Source organism: Macaca mulatta, chromosome 2 (genome assembly GCF_049350105.2).
Source record: "Macaca mulatta isolate MMU2019108-1 chromosome 2, T2T-MMU8v2.0, whole genome shotgun sequence".
Taxonomy (NCBI): domain Eukaryota; kingdom Metazoa; phylum Chordata; class Mammalia; order Primates; family Cercopithecidae; genus Macaca; species Macaca mulatta.
The window spans coordinates 107,815,230-107,836,543 of NC_133407.1; the positions used below are offsets into that span (position 1 = coordinate 107,815,230).

Sequence of the window (21,314 nt, forward strand, 5' to 3'; positions counted from 1 at the left end):
TGAGCCAACTCATACCATCAGCTGGAACATCTTCGAACCTAGGCTGCACCTAGCTAAGGGAACATCCCATATGGGCTGTTCAGCGTCCTCTGGCAAGACAGTTACTTCATGGAGTTGGCAGACCCCCTGGGATCCCAATCAGGCTCCATCTTATATGTAACATTTCCATTTAATGATGGCACTTGGCTGAACCTGTCATGTTTTATTAGGATTAGTGAGCACTGTGAAAAAAATAAAATCAGATAAAGTTAAGAAAAATTTAGAAGTTTATTGTTCAAACAAGAAGTACAGACCACAATCTAGAAGACTCAAATCAAGTGGTAAGAAATTAATCTTACAGCAGTTACAACACAGTTTATAATGCATAAAGGGGGGGGGATATTTTGACCTTTTTTATAATTGGCTGTTATACATTCTTTTTAGGGAAAGTTGAGCTGTTTAAGCTTGTTGGTCTATAGCTGATTGTTTTAACTTCAGTGAATCATGCTGGCAAGGATGTAAAGCTTACATTTTGCATTCTTCATTATCAGAGACAGCATTTCAGGGAAATCAGAATGATCTGTTTTGGTTACACGGTTGCAGGTGGTCAGCCTTAGGGTATTTCTAAACTGGGGCTTCCATTTTTATTTTTCATTAACAATACCTGCATGAGATGGGCAGCTCAGGTCTTAAGGTCACATACAGTGCTTCGGTAGTCAAGTGTTCTGTTTCCATTATAGCCCAATAGCAGGTTAGTAGCTGCCATTCAAAGGGAATGTACATGGCAACCATCTTGGATAATTTATATGTCCAAAAGCCAAGGGCCTGGTGCACCCTGATAGCAGTCTCTTGTTGCCACAGTATCCAACCCATATGGGTAGGAGTCAATGAGACCTATAGTTCCATGGGCCTACATTAATGGCAGGCCCATGTTAATGCATGATAGGCCTCTAGAGTCTGCTGTTGTTGAGGGCCCCATTCAGAGGTGGCTGTGTTGTGGGTAATTTTAACTAAAGGAGGCAAAATAATACTGAGATGTGATATGTTATCTCCAATAGACAAACAGGCATACCAGCTTATTGAGCTTCTTTCATACCATACAGGTTCAGCCAAGTGCCATCATTAAATGGAAATGTTACATATAAGATGGAGCCTGATTGGGATCCCAGGGGGTCTGCCAACTCCATATTGAGCTTCTTTCTTTTAGGTGGGGGCTGCCAAGGACAATTTTTGACTTTATCAGGAATACTCCTCTAATTACTGGACCAGGTAGCTCCAGGGACTGAACTTGTTGGACAAGTCCCTGGATCTTATCAGGACTGACAGCTCAGCCTGCATGTGTCATATTAACTATGACCTTATGTATGGAGTGGTCAACTTGTTTCATAGGCTGGCAATGAGCACGTTATTAATATAGTGGATGACAAGTACTTTCAGAAGTAACTGGACATGTTGCAGGTCAGGGGAATGGAAGTATTGCTAGTGACTGAACTGTGACCCCAAAATTCATATGTTGAAGCCCTTAGCTCTGATATGATCTTATCTGAAGTCCTGAAGCCAGGAACGAGGAAGGCTGTGAATATCCACCGTTACATACAAGAATGACTCTTCTCTTGGCTATTCAGAGATCATGAGGGATACTGCCCCAGTTTCCACAGGCCAGATGGTCTCCAACAAAAGCCACAGGGGAGTCACCTCTGCCTGGCAGATGTGTAGGGTCAGGACCACCACCCAGGGGGTCCTGGAGAGGACAATATAGGACCAAAGAGGATTATTCATGAGCCTAAGATCTCATGAAATTTGCCTTGCTAAGTTTGAGACTCGCATGGGACCATCATACCCCGGCTCCCCCATCCTTTTTTATTTTTTATTGAGACAGGGTTTCACTCCGTCATTCAGGCTGGAGTGCAGTACGATCACAACTCACTGTAGCCTCGAACTCCCACGCTCAAGCCACCATGCCAACTATTTTTATTATTTTTGTAGAAATGAGATCTCCCTACGTTGCCCAGGCTGGTCTCAAACTCCTGAACTCAAGCAATCCTCCCACCTCAGCCTCCCAAAGTGCTGGGATTAAAGGCATGAGCCATCACACCCAGCCTCATCATCCCTTTCTTCCTTCCAATTTCTCACTTTTGGAATTGGAATACCTAATCCATGCCTATCCCATCATTGTATTTCGGAAGCACATAACTTGTCTGGTTTCACAGCTGGAGGGAAATTTTGCCTCAGGATAAACTAAACCTTGGGTCTCACCCATATCTGATTTAGATATTTTTGAGACAGAGTCTCGCTGTCACCCAGGCTGGAGTGCAATGGCGCAATCTTGGCTCACTGCAACCTCTGTCTCTCGAATTCAAGTGATTCTCCTGCCTCAGTCTCCCCATGTAGCTGGGATTACAGGTGCACACCATCACGCCTGGCTAATTTTTGTATTTTTAGTAGAGATGGGGTTTCACCATGTTGGTCAGGTTGGTCTTGAACTCCTGACCTCGTGATCCACCCACCTCAGCCTCCCAAAGTGCTGGGATTACAGGCGTCAGCCACCACAACAGGCCCTGATTTAGATATTTAGATGAGACTTTGGACTTTAAATGTTAGTTGATACTAGAATGAGTTAAAACTTTGGAGGCTGTTAGGATGGAATGAACTTATTTTGGTATGTAATGACGTGAATAGAGTGAGTGGCTAGGAGTAGAATGTTACGGAATGAATATTTATGTTGAAGCCCTAACCCCAAATATTATATTTGGGGGTAGGGGGCCTTTGGAAAATAACTAGGATTGGAGTAGGTCATGAGAATGGGGCCCTCATTCTCACTAATGCCCTTAAAAGACTTGGAAGAGGCACCACTGCTCTTGCTCTCTGAAATTTGAGGACACAGGAAAAAGGGGGGCCATCTGCAAATGAGAAGAGAGCCCTCACCAGCACTCAACCATTCTAGCATCTTGATGTTGAACTTTAAAGCCTACAGAACTGTGAGGAATAAATGTTTGTTGTTTAAGCCACCCTCTAGGTATTTTGTTATAATAGCTCAAACTGACTAAAAGAGTTGCTAAAGATAATCCCTCCCAATCCCCTCACCCAAAGAACCAGGCCCAGTTACTTTTAGCAAGTCTTCAAGGAACAATATCCATGTTACACAAACTCTACATGGTAATAAGTTAAACAATATTTTTTCCAAATTCTTTTGCAAAGCTAGCAAAGCATTACCAAATTGAATCTACTTCTGTACTTAATAAAAACTCACTATGAACAAATAGATTTTACTTGAAAAGTACAAGGAAACTACAAATATTTGCAAACTTGTCAAGAAAATGAATTACAAAAAGAAAAAAAAGTAACTCATAAAATTACAATGGAGTTTTTAAACTTGATATAATATAGTAACCAATCCTAATAAAAACTTTTAGTCCAGGCCTAGTGACTCACACCTGTATTCCCAGCATTTAGGGAAGCCAAGGCAGGATGATTGCTCGAGGCCAGGACCACAAGACCAACCTGAGCAAAACAGTGAAACCCTATCTCTACAAAAAATAAAAATAAAAACTTGGGCGTGGTGGCACATGCCTGTATTCCTAACTATAGGGGAGGTTGAGGCAGGAGCATCCCTTGAGCCCAGGAGTTCAAGGCTGAGGTGACCTATGGTCACATCACTACACTCCAGCCTGAGCAACAGAGGGAGACCTTGTCTAAAAAAAACAAAACCAAAAACAAAACTCTAAGTATAATAATAATTGGGAAACTGTGCACTGTGGGCCCAGCATTGTTACAATAATATATTCCTCACAACTCTGTGAGGTAGCTCCATTTTATAGATGGAGGAACTAAGATACAAGGAAGCTAAGTGATTTGCCCAGGGTCACACACCTAAGAAAGTGGTGGACTCAGGATTTGAACCTAGGGCACTGGGAACAAAATCTATGCTCTTAACCACTAAACTACACTGCTTCTTCTAGAAATAAGATTAGAAGGAAACTTCCTAAATGCAACAGAACATCAGAATCCAACAATGAACACCATATGAAATTGCAAAAGACTAAAAACATTCCCCCGAGAGTTAAGAGAAAGACATCTACTGTTCCATGTTTTTCGAAGTTCTTGCTAATGCATAACATAAGTGACATCAAATTAAAAGACAAATAAATTACTTATTATAAACCTAGAAAAGCTAGGAAATGAATCTAACAAACTATTAAACCTAAAAATAATTTATCGACATAATTGGATCCAGATAAAATGTTTAAATCAATAATTAAAGTTTATACTAGCAACGACCAATAGAAATTGAAGTATGGCTTTCAAATGCAGCCAATTTTCCTCCATCCAAGAGCCTGAGGCTTTTTCAGGATTCACTTGTACTGAGCACCCACACCAGACTGGTGGTAGTGAGTTAATATAGTTAGGAATGGTGCACATTCCCACTCTAGGGGTTTAGTATGGTAGGGAATGAACAGACAAGAACCAGAAAGTAAAACTGCAGCTTCCAACAGGCAGGATAGTTCTGCAGACATGACTGGCAATGTCCAATTCAGGGCAGGGAACCAGAAATGTCCAACTCGTGTACTCATATGGTGTGGGGCTCTTCCCTGAAATCTGGAGGCTCCCAAAATAAGACACTTAAAGAGGAAAAAGTCCTATCTGCGTATCTTTTAAAGGAAAATGGAAAAAAATACAAAAAAACAAGCTGAAAACATTTAAAATACGTATTCACAAATGGTAAAATTCCAGCTGTGTCTTAAGTTCAGTTTTGTGCTTTTGTTGTTGTTGTTGTTTGAGACAGAGTCTCGCTCTGTTGCCCTGGCTGGAGTACAGTAGTGTGATCTTGGCTCACTGCAATCTCTGTCCCCCAGGTTCAAGTGCTTCTCTTGCCTCAGCCTCCCAAGTAGCTGGGATTACAGGCGTGCACTACCACACCCAGATAATTTTTGTATTTTTAGTAGAAACGGGGTTTTAGCATGTTGACCAGGCTGATCTCAAACTCCTGGACTCAAGTGATCTGACTGCCTCAGCCTCCCAAAGTGCTGGGATTACAGGCATGAGCCACTGTGCCCAGCCAAGTTCAGTAGTTTCTAAAGGCCCTGAAAAACTTTAGGCCCCCAGTAATCCTTTCTGACTTTGAGACATCTCCCCAATCACATTTAATTCTGATTTTCTTGATCCTCAACTCTTTCCTTTCTTCTGCATTGTCTGAAACATACACAACAGCTCACAATATCACCCCTCCAGGTTACATGACTGACATTGCCCCTCTAGCCTCCTCCTCCACCTTTGTCACACTGCGGATCCTGTCAGCCTGTTAAGAAGTCTGGGGGATGGAGGCCAGGTGTGGTAGTTCACGCCTGTAATCCCAGCACTTTGGGAGGCCGAGGCAGGTGGATCACAAGGTCAGGAGATCAAGATCATCCTGACTAACATGGTGAAACCCCGTCTTCACTAAAAATACAAAAAAATTAGCTGGGCATGGTGGTGGGCGCCTGGAGTCCCAGCTATTCAGGAGGCTGAGGCAGAAGAATGGCGTGAACCCAGGAGGCAGAGCTTTCAGTGAGCAGAGTTTGCGCCACTGCACTCCAGCCTGGGCGACAGAGTGAGACTCCATCTCAAAAAAAAAAAAAAAAGTCTCGGGGATGGAAAGAGAACAGGGTGAACATTAGAGTCAAAGGTCCACCAGCACTGGGCCATTATTGCAAGGGTGGAAGGAAAGGTGGTTCAAGCTCATGGACTGACATAGGACTGCAGAAGGAAAGAAAATACTCTGAGAATATTTCTTGTTTCTTATGTCTTTGCAGAAGGAAAGATGGTCTGGAAGATAATTAAGGCACGGTTCTCATCTTGAAATTAAGACAGCAGTTGTAGTGAGAAAGGACTAGCTGATATGGAAAACTGATTAGTTTGATACTACTATTTTACCAAAAACCTCATCACTCTGAATTCTAATCATCCAGGAATGCTACTAGTTGAAATTTTCAATCATCTATATTACAGCCATGAAAGTCAAGTCTTCTTGCAGTAAATTTTGACTGTAAGGTGTTTTTTGTTTGTTTTTTGTTTTTGAGATGTAGTCTCACTCTGTCACCCAGGCTGGAGTGCAGTGGCACGATCTCAGGTCATTACAACCTCTGCCTCCCAGGTGCAAGCGATTCTCCTGCCTCAGCCTACCAAGTAACTGGCATTACAGGTACCCGCCACCACACTTCGTTAATTTTTGTATTTTTAGTAGAGACAGGGTTTCACCGTGTTGGCCAGGCTGGTCTCGAACTCCTGACATCAAGTGATCTGCCCACCTCGGCTTCCCAAAGTGCTGGGATTACAGGTGTGAGCCACTGTGCCCGGCTTTTTTTGTGTGTGTGTATTTTTAGTAGAGATGGGGTTTCACCATGTTAGCCAGGATGGTCTCGATCTCCTGACCTCGTGATCTGCCCGCCTCGGCCTCCCAAAGTGCTGGGATTACAGGCGTGAGCCACTGCACCCAGCCTACTTCCTTCTTTAGAAGCTTCTAGTGCAGTGGATGTGATGGGGAGAGGGGAGCCTGTGCCCATGTTAATGATGACTCAATTTGAATTTTAAAACTTAAGAACTAGCATACTCAAACTATTATGTATATACTAAAATAAATAGATACCATACCTGATCTCAGAAGCTTACAAGCTGGTATGAAAGTATACACATATGCAGCTGGGTGCCGTGGCTCACAGCTGTAATCCCAGCACATTGGGAGGCCGAGATGGGCAGATCACCCGAGGTTGGGAGTTTCAGACCAGCCTGACCAACATAGAGAAGCCTCATCTCTACTAAAAATACAAAAAAAAAAAAAAAAAAAATTAGCCATGCATGGTGGTGCATGCCTGTAATCCCAGCTACTCGGGAGGCTGAGGCAGAAGAACCGCTTGAACCCGAGAAGCAGAGGTTGTGGTGAGCCAAGATTGCACCACTGCACTCCAGCCTGGGCAACAAGAGCAAGACTGAGACTCTGTCTCAAAAAAAAACAAAAAAAGAAAGTATACACATACACAACTATATATGTGTATACTCTGTATATATGTGATACACATATCACATTGTAAATTGAGAACAATTTACAAAAACATTTAACAGTTATACGTCGTAGCACCAGCTAATTTAAAGCATTAAGGCCAAATTATATATTTATACTTTATACTTCTATTGAGAAGTATAAACTAAACAAACAACTATTTGAAGAAGAAAGTCTTTCAGAGATGGCATAAATCTTGAACATTGTGAAGGAAGTGATTAGTAAACAGGAAGAAAAAGTTTTCTAGCTAGAAAACACAAAAATGATGAGAGGATGTAGCTTACAGTACAAATTTTAAAAATAGCTGTGGAAGGAGATAGCCAAGGAGCAGGGAAGAACAATCTTGTAGAATGACTTTAAAAGTGACTTTACGTAAATGGTCCAGTGGAGGAACTGCAATAGAATAAAGATAATACAACTGCTGTTCTTCAAATGCAGAATCTGATTATGGAATGCATACTAAGAAGACAGATTTTTTAAATAGTTTTTTAAGAGAAGAAAGGAAACCTACAAGTTAATGACAGATGTAATCCCTAATTTCCTAATACTAAGTAAGGATCAGACTAACTTGCACCTACTCTCCCACCTTAGTGACCCAAGGAAAAGCAAGTAGGGTATGGTCCCCACTGTGATTAGCGGTCTCCAAGGAGACCATGATCAACATCCTTCTTATAAAGAAAGCTTAACTCAAAGGTCTTTGCTCTCTGTCTCAGAGAACCATGCCTTAAGATGATGACCAAGCCAGACCTGAGGGCTTCTCTCTAGTGTGAGTTCGCTGGTGGTGATTAAAAGTGGAACGCTGACTAAAGGCTTTCCCACACTCAATACATTCATAAGGTTTCTCTCCAGTGTGGACTCTCTGGTGCACAGTAAGCTGTGAGCTGTCACTAAAGGCTTTCTCACAACTATTGCATTTATAGGGTTTTTCCCCAGTATGGGTTCTCTGATGTACCATAAGACTAGAATTATAACTGAAGCCCTTCCCACACTCATGACATTCATAGGGTTTCTCACCAGTGTGAATTCTCTGGTGTATAATAAGATGTGAGTTTTGATTGAAGGATTTTCCACACTCATTGCATTTATAGGGCTTCTCACCTGTGTGAAGTCTCTGGTGCCGAATAAGACATTTACTCAGACCGAATGCCTTACCACACTCGCTACATTCAAAAGGTTTTTCTCCAGTATGAATTCGCTCATGCTCAACGAGTTGAGAGATCTGATTGAAGGCTTTCCCACATTCACTACATTTGTATGGCTTTTCGCCAGTGTGGAGGTTCTGATGTCGAATAAGACATTTACTCCGACTGAAGGCTTTGCCACATTCATTACATTTATAAGGCTTCTCCCCAGTGTGGGTTCTCTGATGGTCAATGAGATTTCTATTGGAACAGAAAGCTCTCCCACATTCATCACACTTATAAGGTTTCTTACCAGTGTGCAGGACCTGATGTCGAACAAGATTTTTACTGCGACTAAAGGCTGCCCCACACTCCTTACATTCATAAGGTTTCTCCCCAGTGTGGGTTCTCTGGTGGTCGAAGAGTTTGGAGCTCTGATTAAAAGCTTTTGCACATTCATTACATTTATAGGGTTTCTCCCCATTATGGAGTCTCTGATGTTGAATGAGATGGGAGCTGTGCCTATACGCCTTTCCACACTCACTGCATTCATAGGGTTTTTCCCCTGTGTGGGTTCTGAGATGAACAATGAGCTGGGAGGTTTGCCTGAAGGTCTTCCCACACTCATTACACTCATAGGGTTTCTCTCCAGTGTGGATTCTCTGATGGCCAATAAGGTGAGAACTCCAACAAAAAGCTTTGCCACATTCATCACATCGATAGGATTTCTGTCCCTTTAAAACTCCTTCATGTTCAGCAGGACTGGAAGACAGATGTGGATGTTCCCCAGCTTCCTTATATTCCTCATATCTGTCTTTTGTGCATTTTTTCTTATCTTCATCTGTTATTTCCAAGAAATCACTTTCTAGTCTGCTCCCTTCTTCATTTGTGGTATGCCCTTCTAACTCCTTGAAGGTATCTTCACAAACATCTCCAATCTCTGCTGCCCCAGGAACCACCCCAAAGAGTCCCCCTGATGTGCTATTAGATGACTCTGATCCTTTAAAAATTTCCTGCTTCGGAATCAACTCCGAACTCTCCATCATGTTCCTACCTGCTGCCAAAAGAAAGAAGACGACAACTTTTACTCATTTCTTTTCCTGTTGAAGAAACAGAATCATAAAGAGCTAACATACCTGAAAAAAAGTCACATTGTGGTTAAGAAATGAGATGACACATTAAAAACAGGAGCAAAATGCTCAATTGTATCTTAGGGATGGAAAAACAAGGAAGAAGAAGCTGGTCAGTGGAGGAGGGTGGAAAAAAGATATCGAGCCAGCACAGCCAAGTCAGAAAGGCCATTGGAAAGCAAGGGACTGGATTGCAAAGCATGCTGTGATCTTATAAAAGTCACTCTCATGTCATGTCTCTTTAGCAAAATGGTAAACTTTGAGTTCCCTTCCAACCATGACATTATATGGTTCCATGGTTCTCAGAAAAGATGTTGGGAGAGGGAAGGCTGGCAAATACCTCAAGTCAAGTATAAGAAAGAGACAAGGAAAAGATGGGAATGAGTTGAGAAATTTCTACTATGAGGGTATGATTAGGAAAGCGTACAAAAGGAGAGATGTTGTATGACAGGACAGTAATGAGATTCGGAGAGGCTATCGGTTAAGAAAAGCTGGACAGCAGTATTGAAGGAGACAGCAGATTTCCAAAAGTGGGGATGCCACTGGCCCTCAGAGCATTGGCCTGGTAGGAGCCAGTTGTGTACTCCCAGAAAAGATAACAGGGGTATCAATCATTTGAAATATAAATTAAAATTTCTTTGATTCTCTAGAATATAAAGGAACTGAACAGGTAAATATTTGCCTTTTGGAATTCTGAATACAAAATCTGGGAGAAGGCAGAGCAATCGTGGCCAAGGAAAAACACCAAAATGTGGGTTCCTTTCAATCACATCTGAATTGGGGCCACAGCCATCGTGCCAGTTAGCCTATGAAAAGTTTAAGATGTCTGGGTGAGTGATTCCTAAGCCCACCCTTTCCAGAGTTGGCTACTGCCCTATACGAATCAATCACAGCACCTGCCCTGCCAAGAAGCCCTCCCAGGAAACTGCACTGCCCCAGTCTTTGCAGAGAGGAACACTTAGGCAACCATGCTTTGTGGCAAGTGACCCTGAACATCCCATGATGGACCGCAAGTGAATGGACCAGAACCAGGTACTAGATCCAAGGGCAGCTTATCTGTAGGTTGGTCTTCAGCCTCTGCCATGGCCTGGGCCAAAGCTCTGCCCAACTGAGGTGATGGGTAATGGCTATAGCAAAAGGAATCTGTCTCTAAGGAAATTTGGAACTGAAAGTAGGGCAAAATTATGAGTGGCAGTGGAATCTGAAGTGACACATGGAGAGAAGTCAAGCCATTAGGAGACATAGCAAGCAACAAATATAAGGGAACAGGAAGTACAATTAGGAAAGAGCTATGAAAAGGACAAAAGATTCACAGTGAAGAAAACGGGCAGCAGGAGGAGGACAAGCAGAGATAAAACAGATACACTGAGAGCAGCTGTATTACATTCACACTGGAACACAGGCATCAACATGTATTTGCTTTTGCTGCTCAGGCTCCCAGGCTGCCCTGAGTCAAGGCCCTGCTTCCCACAGTCTGGTCTGGCTGATCAATTTCTTCTGGGTTCTCATTCCTTTAAGCCTATGACTCACAGCTCCTTACTTACAATAACTTGAGTGGCTCTCTATTCCTTACAACTCAAAAAACCCTACCTAAATCACCTTATGTCAATCAATAATGAGGTAAAAAGGATGCTGATCATTGTTCAAGCTGAGGGAAGGGTGCAGAGGGTCCTTATTCAAGAGGACCCAGGCAGCTTCACACACACCAGCTCTTATATTATTCACTCTAGTTTATCTGTGTTTGGAAATTTTCATAATAAAAAGTTTAAAGAAACAAGGAATATAGAAAAGACAATGTGCAGCATGCAGACTCTAAGTGACTAGGAAACAGAATCTGTTACCCAAGGAGGCCATGCTATGGTCATTTTCCGGTATCATGTTCCACTGCAGGGCTCTGACTGAGTGCGGGACATTTCCATTTCTTCTGAGTATAGTCCACACACAGGTCCTCATATGCCACAGTATCCTGGAATGACAAGCTCCAATCCCTCAGGAACATTCACAGCCTGAAAGGCAGAGTCATCAGGGGTACAGAAGGCACAGGGTATGGGCTCTTCGTGGGCAAAAGTGTGGGAGAGAGGAGCTGAGATGACACCTCAAAAACAACAAGTCCAGGGCAAGATAGAGTCCATTACCTCCAGGGGAAGCAATGAGGCAGGAGAGCCACAGGAACAGTCTTAGATGGGGCAGAGTCCTGGGGGTGAGACCTCTAGCCATTCCTGGACCAGACTAATGGAGACGTAGTAAAAACACAAAGAACCAAGCTCACCTGGGGCCTGACCATCCGAAGTCCTGAGTTCCCCACTTGAGGAAGGGTAGGAACTGGAGAAGCACATTGAGCTGAGGGAGGAAAGAAAGCTATGAGTGGGACAAGCCCTGCTTCCGGCTCCCATAAGATCTATATTCCCAATAAGTGGATTCAAGAGAACCCAGGCACCTCCACACACACTGACTCTTAACCTCTTCCATAAGGCATTATCCCAAGAGTGCTGTGAATTTTCCCTGGAGGGCACAGTACAAGGTCCCGTATCAAGCTGAGAACTGGGTGTTCCTCCAAGCCCTCACTCTCATCAACCTTTTTCAAGGAAGCTATTCTGGCCACACTCTCTCTCCCATGGCTTCCCTAGCACCAGCCAGCCCTGATTTTCCCCTCACAGTTGTGGTTCCTCATGCCCTGGTTCCTCTTCCTGCTCCTGCCCTCTCATTATAGACCCCTTAAAACTCAGGGCCCAGTGCTTCCTTGTTCTTTCCGTCAGCAATCTGACCAACTCTCATTGCTTTAATACCGCTCTCACAATTCTTACTTCTCTCCTAGACCCCTACCACATGCCTCCTGTTGCCTATGGGACATTTCAGTTGGGGGTGCTGCAACACCTTAAGTTCAATGTCTAACATGCATGTTCTTACTGCCTTCCTCTCTGGATTTCCCAAGTTGTGTCAATGAATTCACGCACTGGCCAAAACATTTTAATTCCTCTCTTTTCTTCAAACACAAGTCCCATTGATATTCCCAAAACTCATCTACAGGTTCTACACAATCCCTATCAGATTCCCAGGGGGCATCTTTTTAGAAGTCGAAAGCCAATTCTAAAATTATGTGGAAACTGAAGAGACCCATACAATCATAATTCTTCTTGAAAAAGAGGAATAAGTTGAAGGACTCAAACTTCTCAATTTCAAAACTTCCTACAGAACAACAGTCTTCACTGTATTGCTTCCTGGCATAAGAATAGACATACAGTTCAATGGATTAGAATTAAGAGTCCAGAAATAAACTCATACATCTCTAGTCATTATTTTACAACAATGGTGCCCAGATCATTCAAAGTGGAAAGAATGATCCTTTCAACAAATGGTGCTGAGACAAGTGGATATGCACCTGCAAAATAATGAAGATGGTGCTCTACCTCACTCCATCTATAAAAATAACTTCTAAAAGATCAAAGACCTACATATAGGAACTAAACCTTGCCGGGTGCAGTGGCTCAAGCCTGTAATCCCAGCACTTTGGGAGGCCGAAGCAGGTCAATCACCTGTGGTCAGGAGTTCAAGACCAGCCTGGCCAACATGGCAAAACCCCATCTCTATTAAAAATAGAAAAAATTAGCTGAGCATGGTGGTGGGCCCTTGTAATCCCAGTTACTCAGGAAGCTGAAGCAGGAGAATTGCTTGAACATGGGAGGTAGAGATTGCAGTGAGCCAAGATCGTGCCATTGAACTCCAGCCTGGGCAACAGAGTGATCTATGTCAAAAAAAAAAAAAAAAAAAAAAAAAACTAAACAAAAACTCTAAAACTCTTATAAGAAACCTAGGTATAAGTCTTTGTGACATTCAATGGATTCTTGCCACATGCACACAAAAATCATATGAAAACAAGGAAAAAATAAATAAATTGGACTTTACCAAAAGGAAAACCTCTTGTACACAAAAGACTATAAGAAGAAAGTGAAAGTGAAAAGCCATCCACAGACTGGAAGAAAACACTGGCTAATCATGTATCTGATAAAGACCTGTATCTAGAATATATAAAGAATATATTTATGTTCTTTAATATATAAATATATTAATATATATTTATATTCTTTATATATACAGAATATATGTTTATATTCTTTATATATTACAACTCAATAATAAAAAGAAAAAAACAACAAATTTTAAAATAGGGCCAGGGCACAGTGGATCATGCCTATAATCCCAGCACTTTAGGAGGCCGAGGCAGGTAGATCACCTAAGGTCAGGAGTTTGAGACCAGCCTGGCCAACATGGCGAAACCTCGTCTCTACTAAAAATACAAAAATTAGCCGGGCATGGTGGCAGGCACCTGTAATCCCAGCTACTCGGGAGGCTGAGGCAGTAAAATCACTTGAACCTAGGAGGCAGAGGTTGCGGTGAGCTGAGATTGCATCACTAAACTCCAGCCTGGGTGACAGAATGAGACTCCATCTCAAAAATAAAAATGGCCAAAGGGTCTGAATTGACATTTCTCCAAAGAAAATATTAAAATGTCTAATAAGTACACAGGATAGTCATCAGGGAATGCAGATTAACAGAACAATAAGATAGTACTTCATACCCAGTAAGATGGCTAGAACAAAAATCCAATAATAAGCAATCATGGGAGGCCAAGGTGAGGGGATTGCTTGAGTCCAGGAATTCAAGACCAGCCTAGGCAACATGGCAAAATCCTATCTCTACAAAAAATACAAAAAATTAGCTGGGCCTGGTGGCATGCACCTTGTGGTCCCAGCTACCCAGGAGGCTGAGGTAAGAAGATCGCCTGGGCCTGTAAGGTCGAGGCTACAGTAAGCCAAGATCACCCCACTGCACTCCAGCCTAGGGGACAGAGCAAGACTCTGTCTCAGAAAAATAAATAAAAAATCAGTGAGAATGTGGAGATACTGAAACTTTATCCACTGCTGGTGGAAATGTAAATTGATGCACACACTTATGAAAACAGTCTGACAGTTCCTCATGAAGTTAAACATACATTTACTAATTGACCTATCAATTCTACTCCTATATATATACCCAAGATAAAATAAATGTCCATACAAAAACTCATACACAAATGTTCATAGCAGCATTATACATAATAGTAAGAAGGAAGAAACAATCCAAGTATTCATCTAGCTTTTCACATTTATTGGCATAAAGTTATTTACAGTATTGGTATTCTCTTAAAATTAAGTAACTATATCTTCTTTTTGTGCACACTCTTAACAATCCAGGAATAGAGACATCCTTAAACTGATATGCAGAATAGACAAAAGAAATCTCCAACAGACGTGACACTAAATGGTAAAGACACAAAATGCTTTGCAATTAAAAATAGGAACAAACAATGTAATCCTAGACAATGCAATTAGACAAGAAAAAAATATGCAGAAAACAGACAAGAAAGATGCAAAGCAAATATACTCATGAATGATATGAAACATCACCTAAAAAATTACACAGAATGAACCAAAAAAACAGTTAGAACATGATAGGACATTCAGGAGGTTGAATATATAATCAACATATACTCAATAACTTTCCAACATAATAGCAACCAATCAGAAATGAATTAATACAATAGCAACAAAAATATAAAGTACTCAGAAATACAGCCAATAAAAAATGTACAAGACCTTAGTGGAGAAATAGAAAACTCTGCCAAAAGACATAACAGATATAAATACATTTTGTGTGGGAAAACACTCCTTCAAGATGTCCGTTTTTTCTAAATTAACATGCAAAGTCAACAAAATCCCAGCCAATCACAATGTAATTTTCCTTAGAGCTTGATAAGCATATTCTAAAATTCAAATGAATGAGTAAAATAATAGTCAAGAAAACTTTTTAGATGTGGAAAGTTTTGTTCTACCAGACGATAAGGTTTAATATGAAGCTGTAGTACTTAACACAGCACGTATTACTGAAGAAATATGCAAACCGTAGATAAAAGGAAAAGTACAGAATCCTGTCACAGGCTTATACACATATGTAACGTTTGTTTTTTTGTTTCTATGGAGACGGAATCTTGCTCTGTCGCGGAGGCTGGAGTGCAGTGGTGAGATCTCTGCTCACTGCAACCTCCGCCTCCTGGATTCAAGTGATTCTCCAGCCTCAGCCTTCCGAGTAGCTGGGATTACAGGCATGCACCACCATGCCCAGCTAATTTTATAAGTTTGATGTATGACAGAGATAGTGTCACCACAGTGTTACCTAAAAAAAAAAAAATGGGGTTCATTCACCCGGCAAGTAACAAACAACTGTGAGTATGCAAGTTTGGATCAATAAGAGTTTTATTACTTGGCTAAGTAAGGAGGACACTGGGAATATTTTCCAAAGCAGCGTCTCTCCGAGGGAAATAGGAGAGTTTTATGGAGCAATGGAGAGGGGAGAGGCTACATTATTGCATGTATAGGAGGCGTCCCAGTGGTACAGACGCAGTCATTATGCCAGCACCTAAGTCACGAGTTATGGTAATGAAGCTATAGCTACTCCCAGGTGGAGACTTTAGCATGTAATGAGAAGAGTTCACTCAGGTTCATCTATAAGTTGCTGGGGTCTGTCAGGAGCTGGTTTTAACTAACTAGGTTACTGCAATCCACACAGAGTTTAGGAAGAAACAGGCTGCAGGCCAGGAGGCTGTAAAACTGTCTGATTGCTCAAGTTGATTAAATTCCTACAATCCCTGTCTACTTACAGCAGCAAGACCTTCTTTTAAAGAGCCCCAGCAGCTGTAAAATTAACCTGTGCCAGCAGCTGTGCTTGCTTACAGAGACAAAGACCAAATGTCAGTAACCACAAACGAGAACTTAGCTCAGCAGTGCTACCCAGGCCTGAATCCTTGCTTCATTACCTTATTAAAATCTCCACCTAGAAGGGAGAAATACACTTTGCTAGGCACATATAGTGCTGAGTACAAAAGAAACAATGAGACTGACCGGGCGTGGTGGCTCACGCCTGTAATCCCAGCACTTTGGGAGGCCGAGGTGGGTGGATCACCTGAGGTCGGGAGTTCAAGACCCGCCTGACCAACATGGAGAAACCCCATCTCTACTAAAAATACTAAATTAGCCGGGCATGGTGGTGCATGCCTGTAATCCCAGCTATTAGGGAGGCTGAGGCAGAACTACTCGAACCTGGGAGGCGGAAGTTGCGGTGAGCCAAGATCACACCACTGAACTCCAGCCTGGGCAACAAGAGTGAAACTCTGCCTCAAAAACAAACAAACAAACAACAATGAAAAAAAAACAAGAAAGAAAAAAAAAAAGAATGAGACTGAGCACACTCCAGTTCTTCCCATAGGGCCCCACCTCTTTCCAGGAATCCCTGCCCCACTACATGCCCTAAGAGACCTTAAATATCCCTCTTCACCACACCCAGAGGAGGGTACTTTGAGCATGAGCTTTTCCTTCTCCAGTCCTTCATAAACAAATAAAGTTTCTGCTCTGCTTAATGGAACTTGGTCTCATTTTATTGGCATGAATACCATCAGGCAGGTAAAGGACCCACTGAAGTCAAACAACCTCCCTTAAGAGTTGGTAACAGTAGCCTTACAAGTCAGTGGGAAAAATTAAACTAGTCAATGAATTGTATTGAGACAATTGGCTAGGCAAATAAAAATAGTAAATAAAATCACACAAAAAATAAATTAAAGAAACTTAAAAAACAAAACTAAAAGGCTGGGTGCAGTGGCTCACACCTGTAATCCCAGCACTTTGGGAGGCCAAGGCGGGTGGATCACAAGGTCAGGAGTTTAAGACCAACCTGGCCAAGATGGTGAAATCCCATCTCTACTAAACATACAAACAAACAAACAACAACAACAACAAAAACAAAAAGCCAGGTGTGGTGTCAGGCGCCTGTAATCTCAGATACTCGGGAGGCTGAGGCAGAGAATTGCTTGAACCAGGGAGGGGGAGGTTGCAGTGAGCTGATATCGCACCACTGCACTCCAGCCTGGGTGACACAGAGTGAGACTTGGTCTCAAAAAAAAAAAAAAAAGCTAAAAAACAAACAAACAAAAAACCACAAGACTCTAAGAACCCTGGTGTAAGCAAGAATTTAAGACAACAAAATGAAAAGAGTGAATATATTTGAATACAACAATATGAAAAAATCTCTGTCCAAAAGAAAAGAAAAAGAAAAAAAGAACACCAAACACAAACCACTAATAGAAGTGGAAATGTAATAGCTAACAGGAAGGATAGTTTGAAAGTCCACAGTAAAACTAAAAAGACATATTCCTTATGCTACAGGCATTTAACTTGTAAGAATCTGCCCTGAAAAACACTTGCACAGGTATTCAGACATTTACACAGGTATTCACTAGAATATTCTCTGTAATAACATAATACTGGATTCAACCTACTTGTCCATCAATATGGCTAAATAAAAGCAGCATTTTTATATGATGAAATACCATACAGCACCTAAAAGGAACATATTAGATCCTTGTGCATCACCATGGCTGTTCCACTATTCACCAGGTGGTCAGGCTGTGCTGCCAAGATTAAAAGGCCATCAAGGAAGGGACAGCACATGATCTGAGGTCGCTGAGGACAGACATCAACCACATGAGGCCCCAAGAGAAACAGTGTAAACTTACAGCAAAAGGAGAAACAGGGCACAAGATCCAGCCTCCTGCAATGCAAAGATCCCCCAGAGCTAGCACATCCACTCCACAGCAATAGGGCTGGTGTGATGCACACACCCCACTTAGTAAGGAAGAAAGATCTCAATCCACCCTCCCCACTCCCATGGGGTGTGAAATACAGAAAGCTGAGAGAATGAATGAAGGCCACTGACTTAAGAGATTAAACACAACAAAGGAGTAGACACGAAGCCTGAAACAGTGAAAGACACAAGGCATTAAATGCAGCAGCACAGGCTGTGAGGGCTCTAACTCTGCAAGGAAATGTTCCAGGCTCAAGGTCACTCTTACATTCTTAACTTGGCAATGGGCTATTAAAAAAAAAAAAAAAAAGACATTAAAAACTGTCAATTCTTCTTGTCTCCCAGTTTAGATATTCCTTCTTTCATTAATTTAACAAACACATTCTAGGAGCACCTACTATGTCCCACACACTAAGGTAACAACAATTAATAAAGCAGACAAAGAGCACTGCCCTGGCAAGGGGCTTATGGGAAGATCAACCAATAAACAAATATATGCTATGCTAGACGGCGACAGGTGCTAGGAAGTGAAATACGACAAGAAAAAGGGAGAAGTCTATGCCAGATGTTTTCAATGTCAGGAGACCTGGAGACTAAGATTTCCAGACGGTGGCTACTTTCACTTTTCTTCCACTTTCCCGTGTTATCTAATTGTCTCTAATAAGTACGCTTTATTCGCATAATTGGGTGAAAAGGTAAAGCCGGGAGAAACCGGGACTCTTTCCAGATTCTCTGCCCCAGACGCCCAGAGGGCGAAGAAGTACCCCCTCAGCGTGGCGGGGCGGGATCCACGGTCAGACCCCCGCCCCGGATGCAGCCTCCAGGCCGGGCCTCACCCGCCACTCTCGCCTGCACAGGTGCCCCCTCTCCCCATCCCGCGCCCCGCGCCCCGCGCCCCACGCCCCGCCGGGCTGCTCACCTATTCCCGCCGCCGACAGTCAATCATCCCACTGCAGCCACCTCAGCCGACTGCCCCGCGCCTACCTCCCGACTGCCCCAGTTGCGCACGCGTGTCACCTCCCCAGGTCCTCCGCGGCCTCTCTAGGAAACTGGGAGGCACAACGTCTCTGCTTCTCCCTGGCCCCAGGGCGGAGGGCGGCAGGGCTTGTCCAATATCTCTTGTCTCCCTCCGCTGGACACTTCCCTTCCAAGCTCTGATGCTTAGGCGCGTTCCGGATCCATACCGGCTTTGGCGTGTTATCCTACATCCCTCCCATCGGGTCTACACGGCTGCCCTGGAGGCCTCTCTCCTTTCACGGAAGAAACGGATCCAAAGCTAGCGGTGAAAATAGGGCCAGCGGCCTGGCACGGTGGCTCACGCCTGTAATCCCAACGCTTTGGAAGGCCGAGGCGGGCGGATTACTTGAGGTCAGGAGTTCGAGACTAGTCTGGCCAACATGGTGGAACCCCGTGTCTACCAAAAATAATTTTAAAAATTAGCTGGGTGTGGTGGCCCGGCGCCTAGAATCCCAGCTACTTGGAAGGCTGAGGCAGGAGAATCGCTTGAACCTGGGAGACGGTGGTTGCAGTGAGCCGAGATCATGCCACTGCACTCCAGCCGGGGAGACAAAGCGAGACTCCGTCTCAAAAAACAAACAAACAAAATAGGGCCAGCAAGTCCCCAAACATAAAACCCTTGAATGGGGAAATTCCCAAACAAGGCAATAAGCCCAGCACTGGCATGAGAGCTCATTATCTCCTTTTAAGTAAACGCTACAAGCCCTAAGCACAGTTTTGCAACTGTTCAAGGGTCATCAGCTGCACATGACTGACTGCCTTTCCCAACACCAAGATACTCAATTGCCCACTTTGGATGGAGCTGCAGCTTTGTGGGAAAAACAGATAATAAGAAATTACACAAATACATCAATGTAAAGCGGTTACGAACACTATGTTGAAATATAACAGTTATTTAATTGAGAGCGACTGATAATAATGCTTGTATTTTTTCTGGTACTTTTCTGTATACTTCCGGTAGCTCATAATACACTGGCTGCCACGCATTGATTTGAGTTGCCCGAGGAAATAGAGTCCGTAACTGGAATAGCCACTGAATCCAAATCTTTTGGTCTTTTCATTACGGTGCTTCATAAAAGCTCTCCCGTCCCAAGTCCCCGTAGAGGGAGAGTTGGAGATAGCATGGCTCCTAGCTGGGATCCCAGAAGCTAGACGTAGGGGTTGCGGGCAGGATAGTGAGGGGGCAAGATTCCAAGGAAAACTAAAATCCCTGCCCGGGAACGGTTACCACCTGGGAAAGCAGGAATGACCCAATGCATCAAGGCCCAGAGTGTACTCAAAGAACAACAGGTTAGGATGAGGGTCAAAACTCAGACCAGAAAGAGCATTAGCTGGGCGTGGTGGTGTGCGCCTGTAGTCCCAGCTACTATGGAGGCAGAGGCAGAAGGATTGCTTGGGCCGGGGAGGTCCAGGCTGCAGTGAGCTATGATTGGGTCAGTGTACTCCAGCTTGGTCAACAGAGCGAGACCCAAGGAAGGAAGGAAGGAAGGAAGCGGGAAAGAGAGGAAGGGACAGAGGGAGGAAAGGAGGGAAGTGAGAGAGAAAAGGAATGAAAGAGAGAAGGAAGAGAGAGAGAACGAGAAAGACCAGGCTGCTTCTTGGGTTACAACCTGGAGAGGCTGTGTAACATTATGAGTTGGAGAAGCAGGTACAAAGTAGTAAAAACTTCTATAAAACAGACAGCATGTGGCAGAACAGTGGGTTTTTAAAGGTGGGAACAAGAAAGCCAAACAATAGAAAAAAATAGATTGATTAACATCAGGTTACTTTTCTTTTAAGGATTAAAGAAGAGGGGGCCTTATGCTGACTCGGGTTAACTGGGCGCTTTCTGAATGGTTGCTATGAATTTCCTGTTTGCAGGAAAAACTGGTCTGTTAGGGGATTCACATACTTCCGTAAAATTTTGGTTTGATTATGTGGCATTTAGCATTAGGAATTTATTTATTTTTTATTTATTTAATTTTTTTTGAGATGGAGTCTCCCTCTGTCACCCAGGCTGGAGGGCAGTGGTGTGATCTCAGCTCACTGCAACCTCTGCCTCCCCTCCTGGGTTCAAGTGATTCTCCTGCCTCAGCCACCCTGTAATTGGGGCCACAGACACAGGCCACCATGCCCAGCTAATTTTTGCATTTTTAGTAGAGATGGGATTTCGCCATGTCTGCCAGGCTGGTCTTGAACACCTGACCTCAGGTGATCCACCCCCCTTGGCCTCCCACAAGTTCTAGGATTACAGGCATGAGCCACAGTGCCCGGCCTTGTTTATTATTTATTTATTTATTTATTTGAGATGGAGTCTCACTCTGTCTCCCAGGCTGGAGTGCAGTGGCGTGATCTTGGCTCACTGCAACCTCTGCCTCCTGGGTG

The 21,314-nt window shown here is 43.2% G+C and overlaps 1 protein-coding gene across 1 annotated transcript; it reads right to left on the reverse strand.

Moving 5' to 3' along the window:
- Nucleotides 1-248: 248 nt before the first annotated feature.
- Nucleotides 249-18,926, reverse strand: ZNF852 (zinc finger protein 852). The gene is given in 5 exon segments (XM_077992274.1): nucleotides 249-9,190; nucleotides 11,105-11,160; nucleotides 11,162-11,229; nucleotides 11,533-11,603; nucleotides 18,853-18,926. Coding segments are annotated over 4 exon segments (1,593 nt in total). The 5' UTR covers nucleotides 11,548-11,603; nucleotides 18,853-18,926; the 3' UTR covers nucleotides 249-7,736.
- Between the last annotated feature and the right edge of the window lie 2,388 nt (nucleotides 18,927-21,314).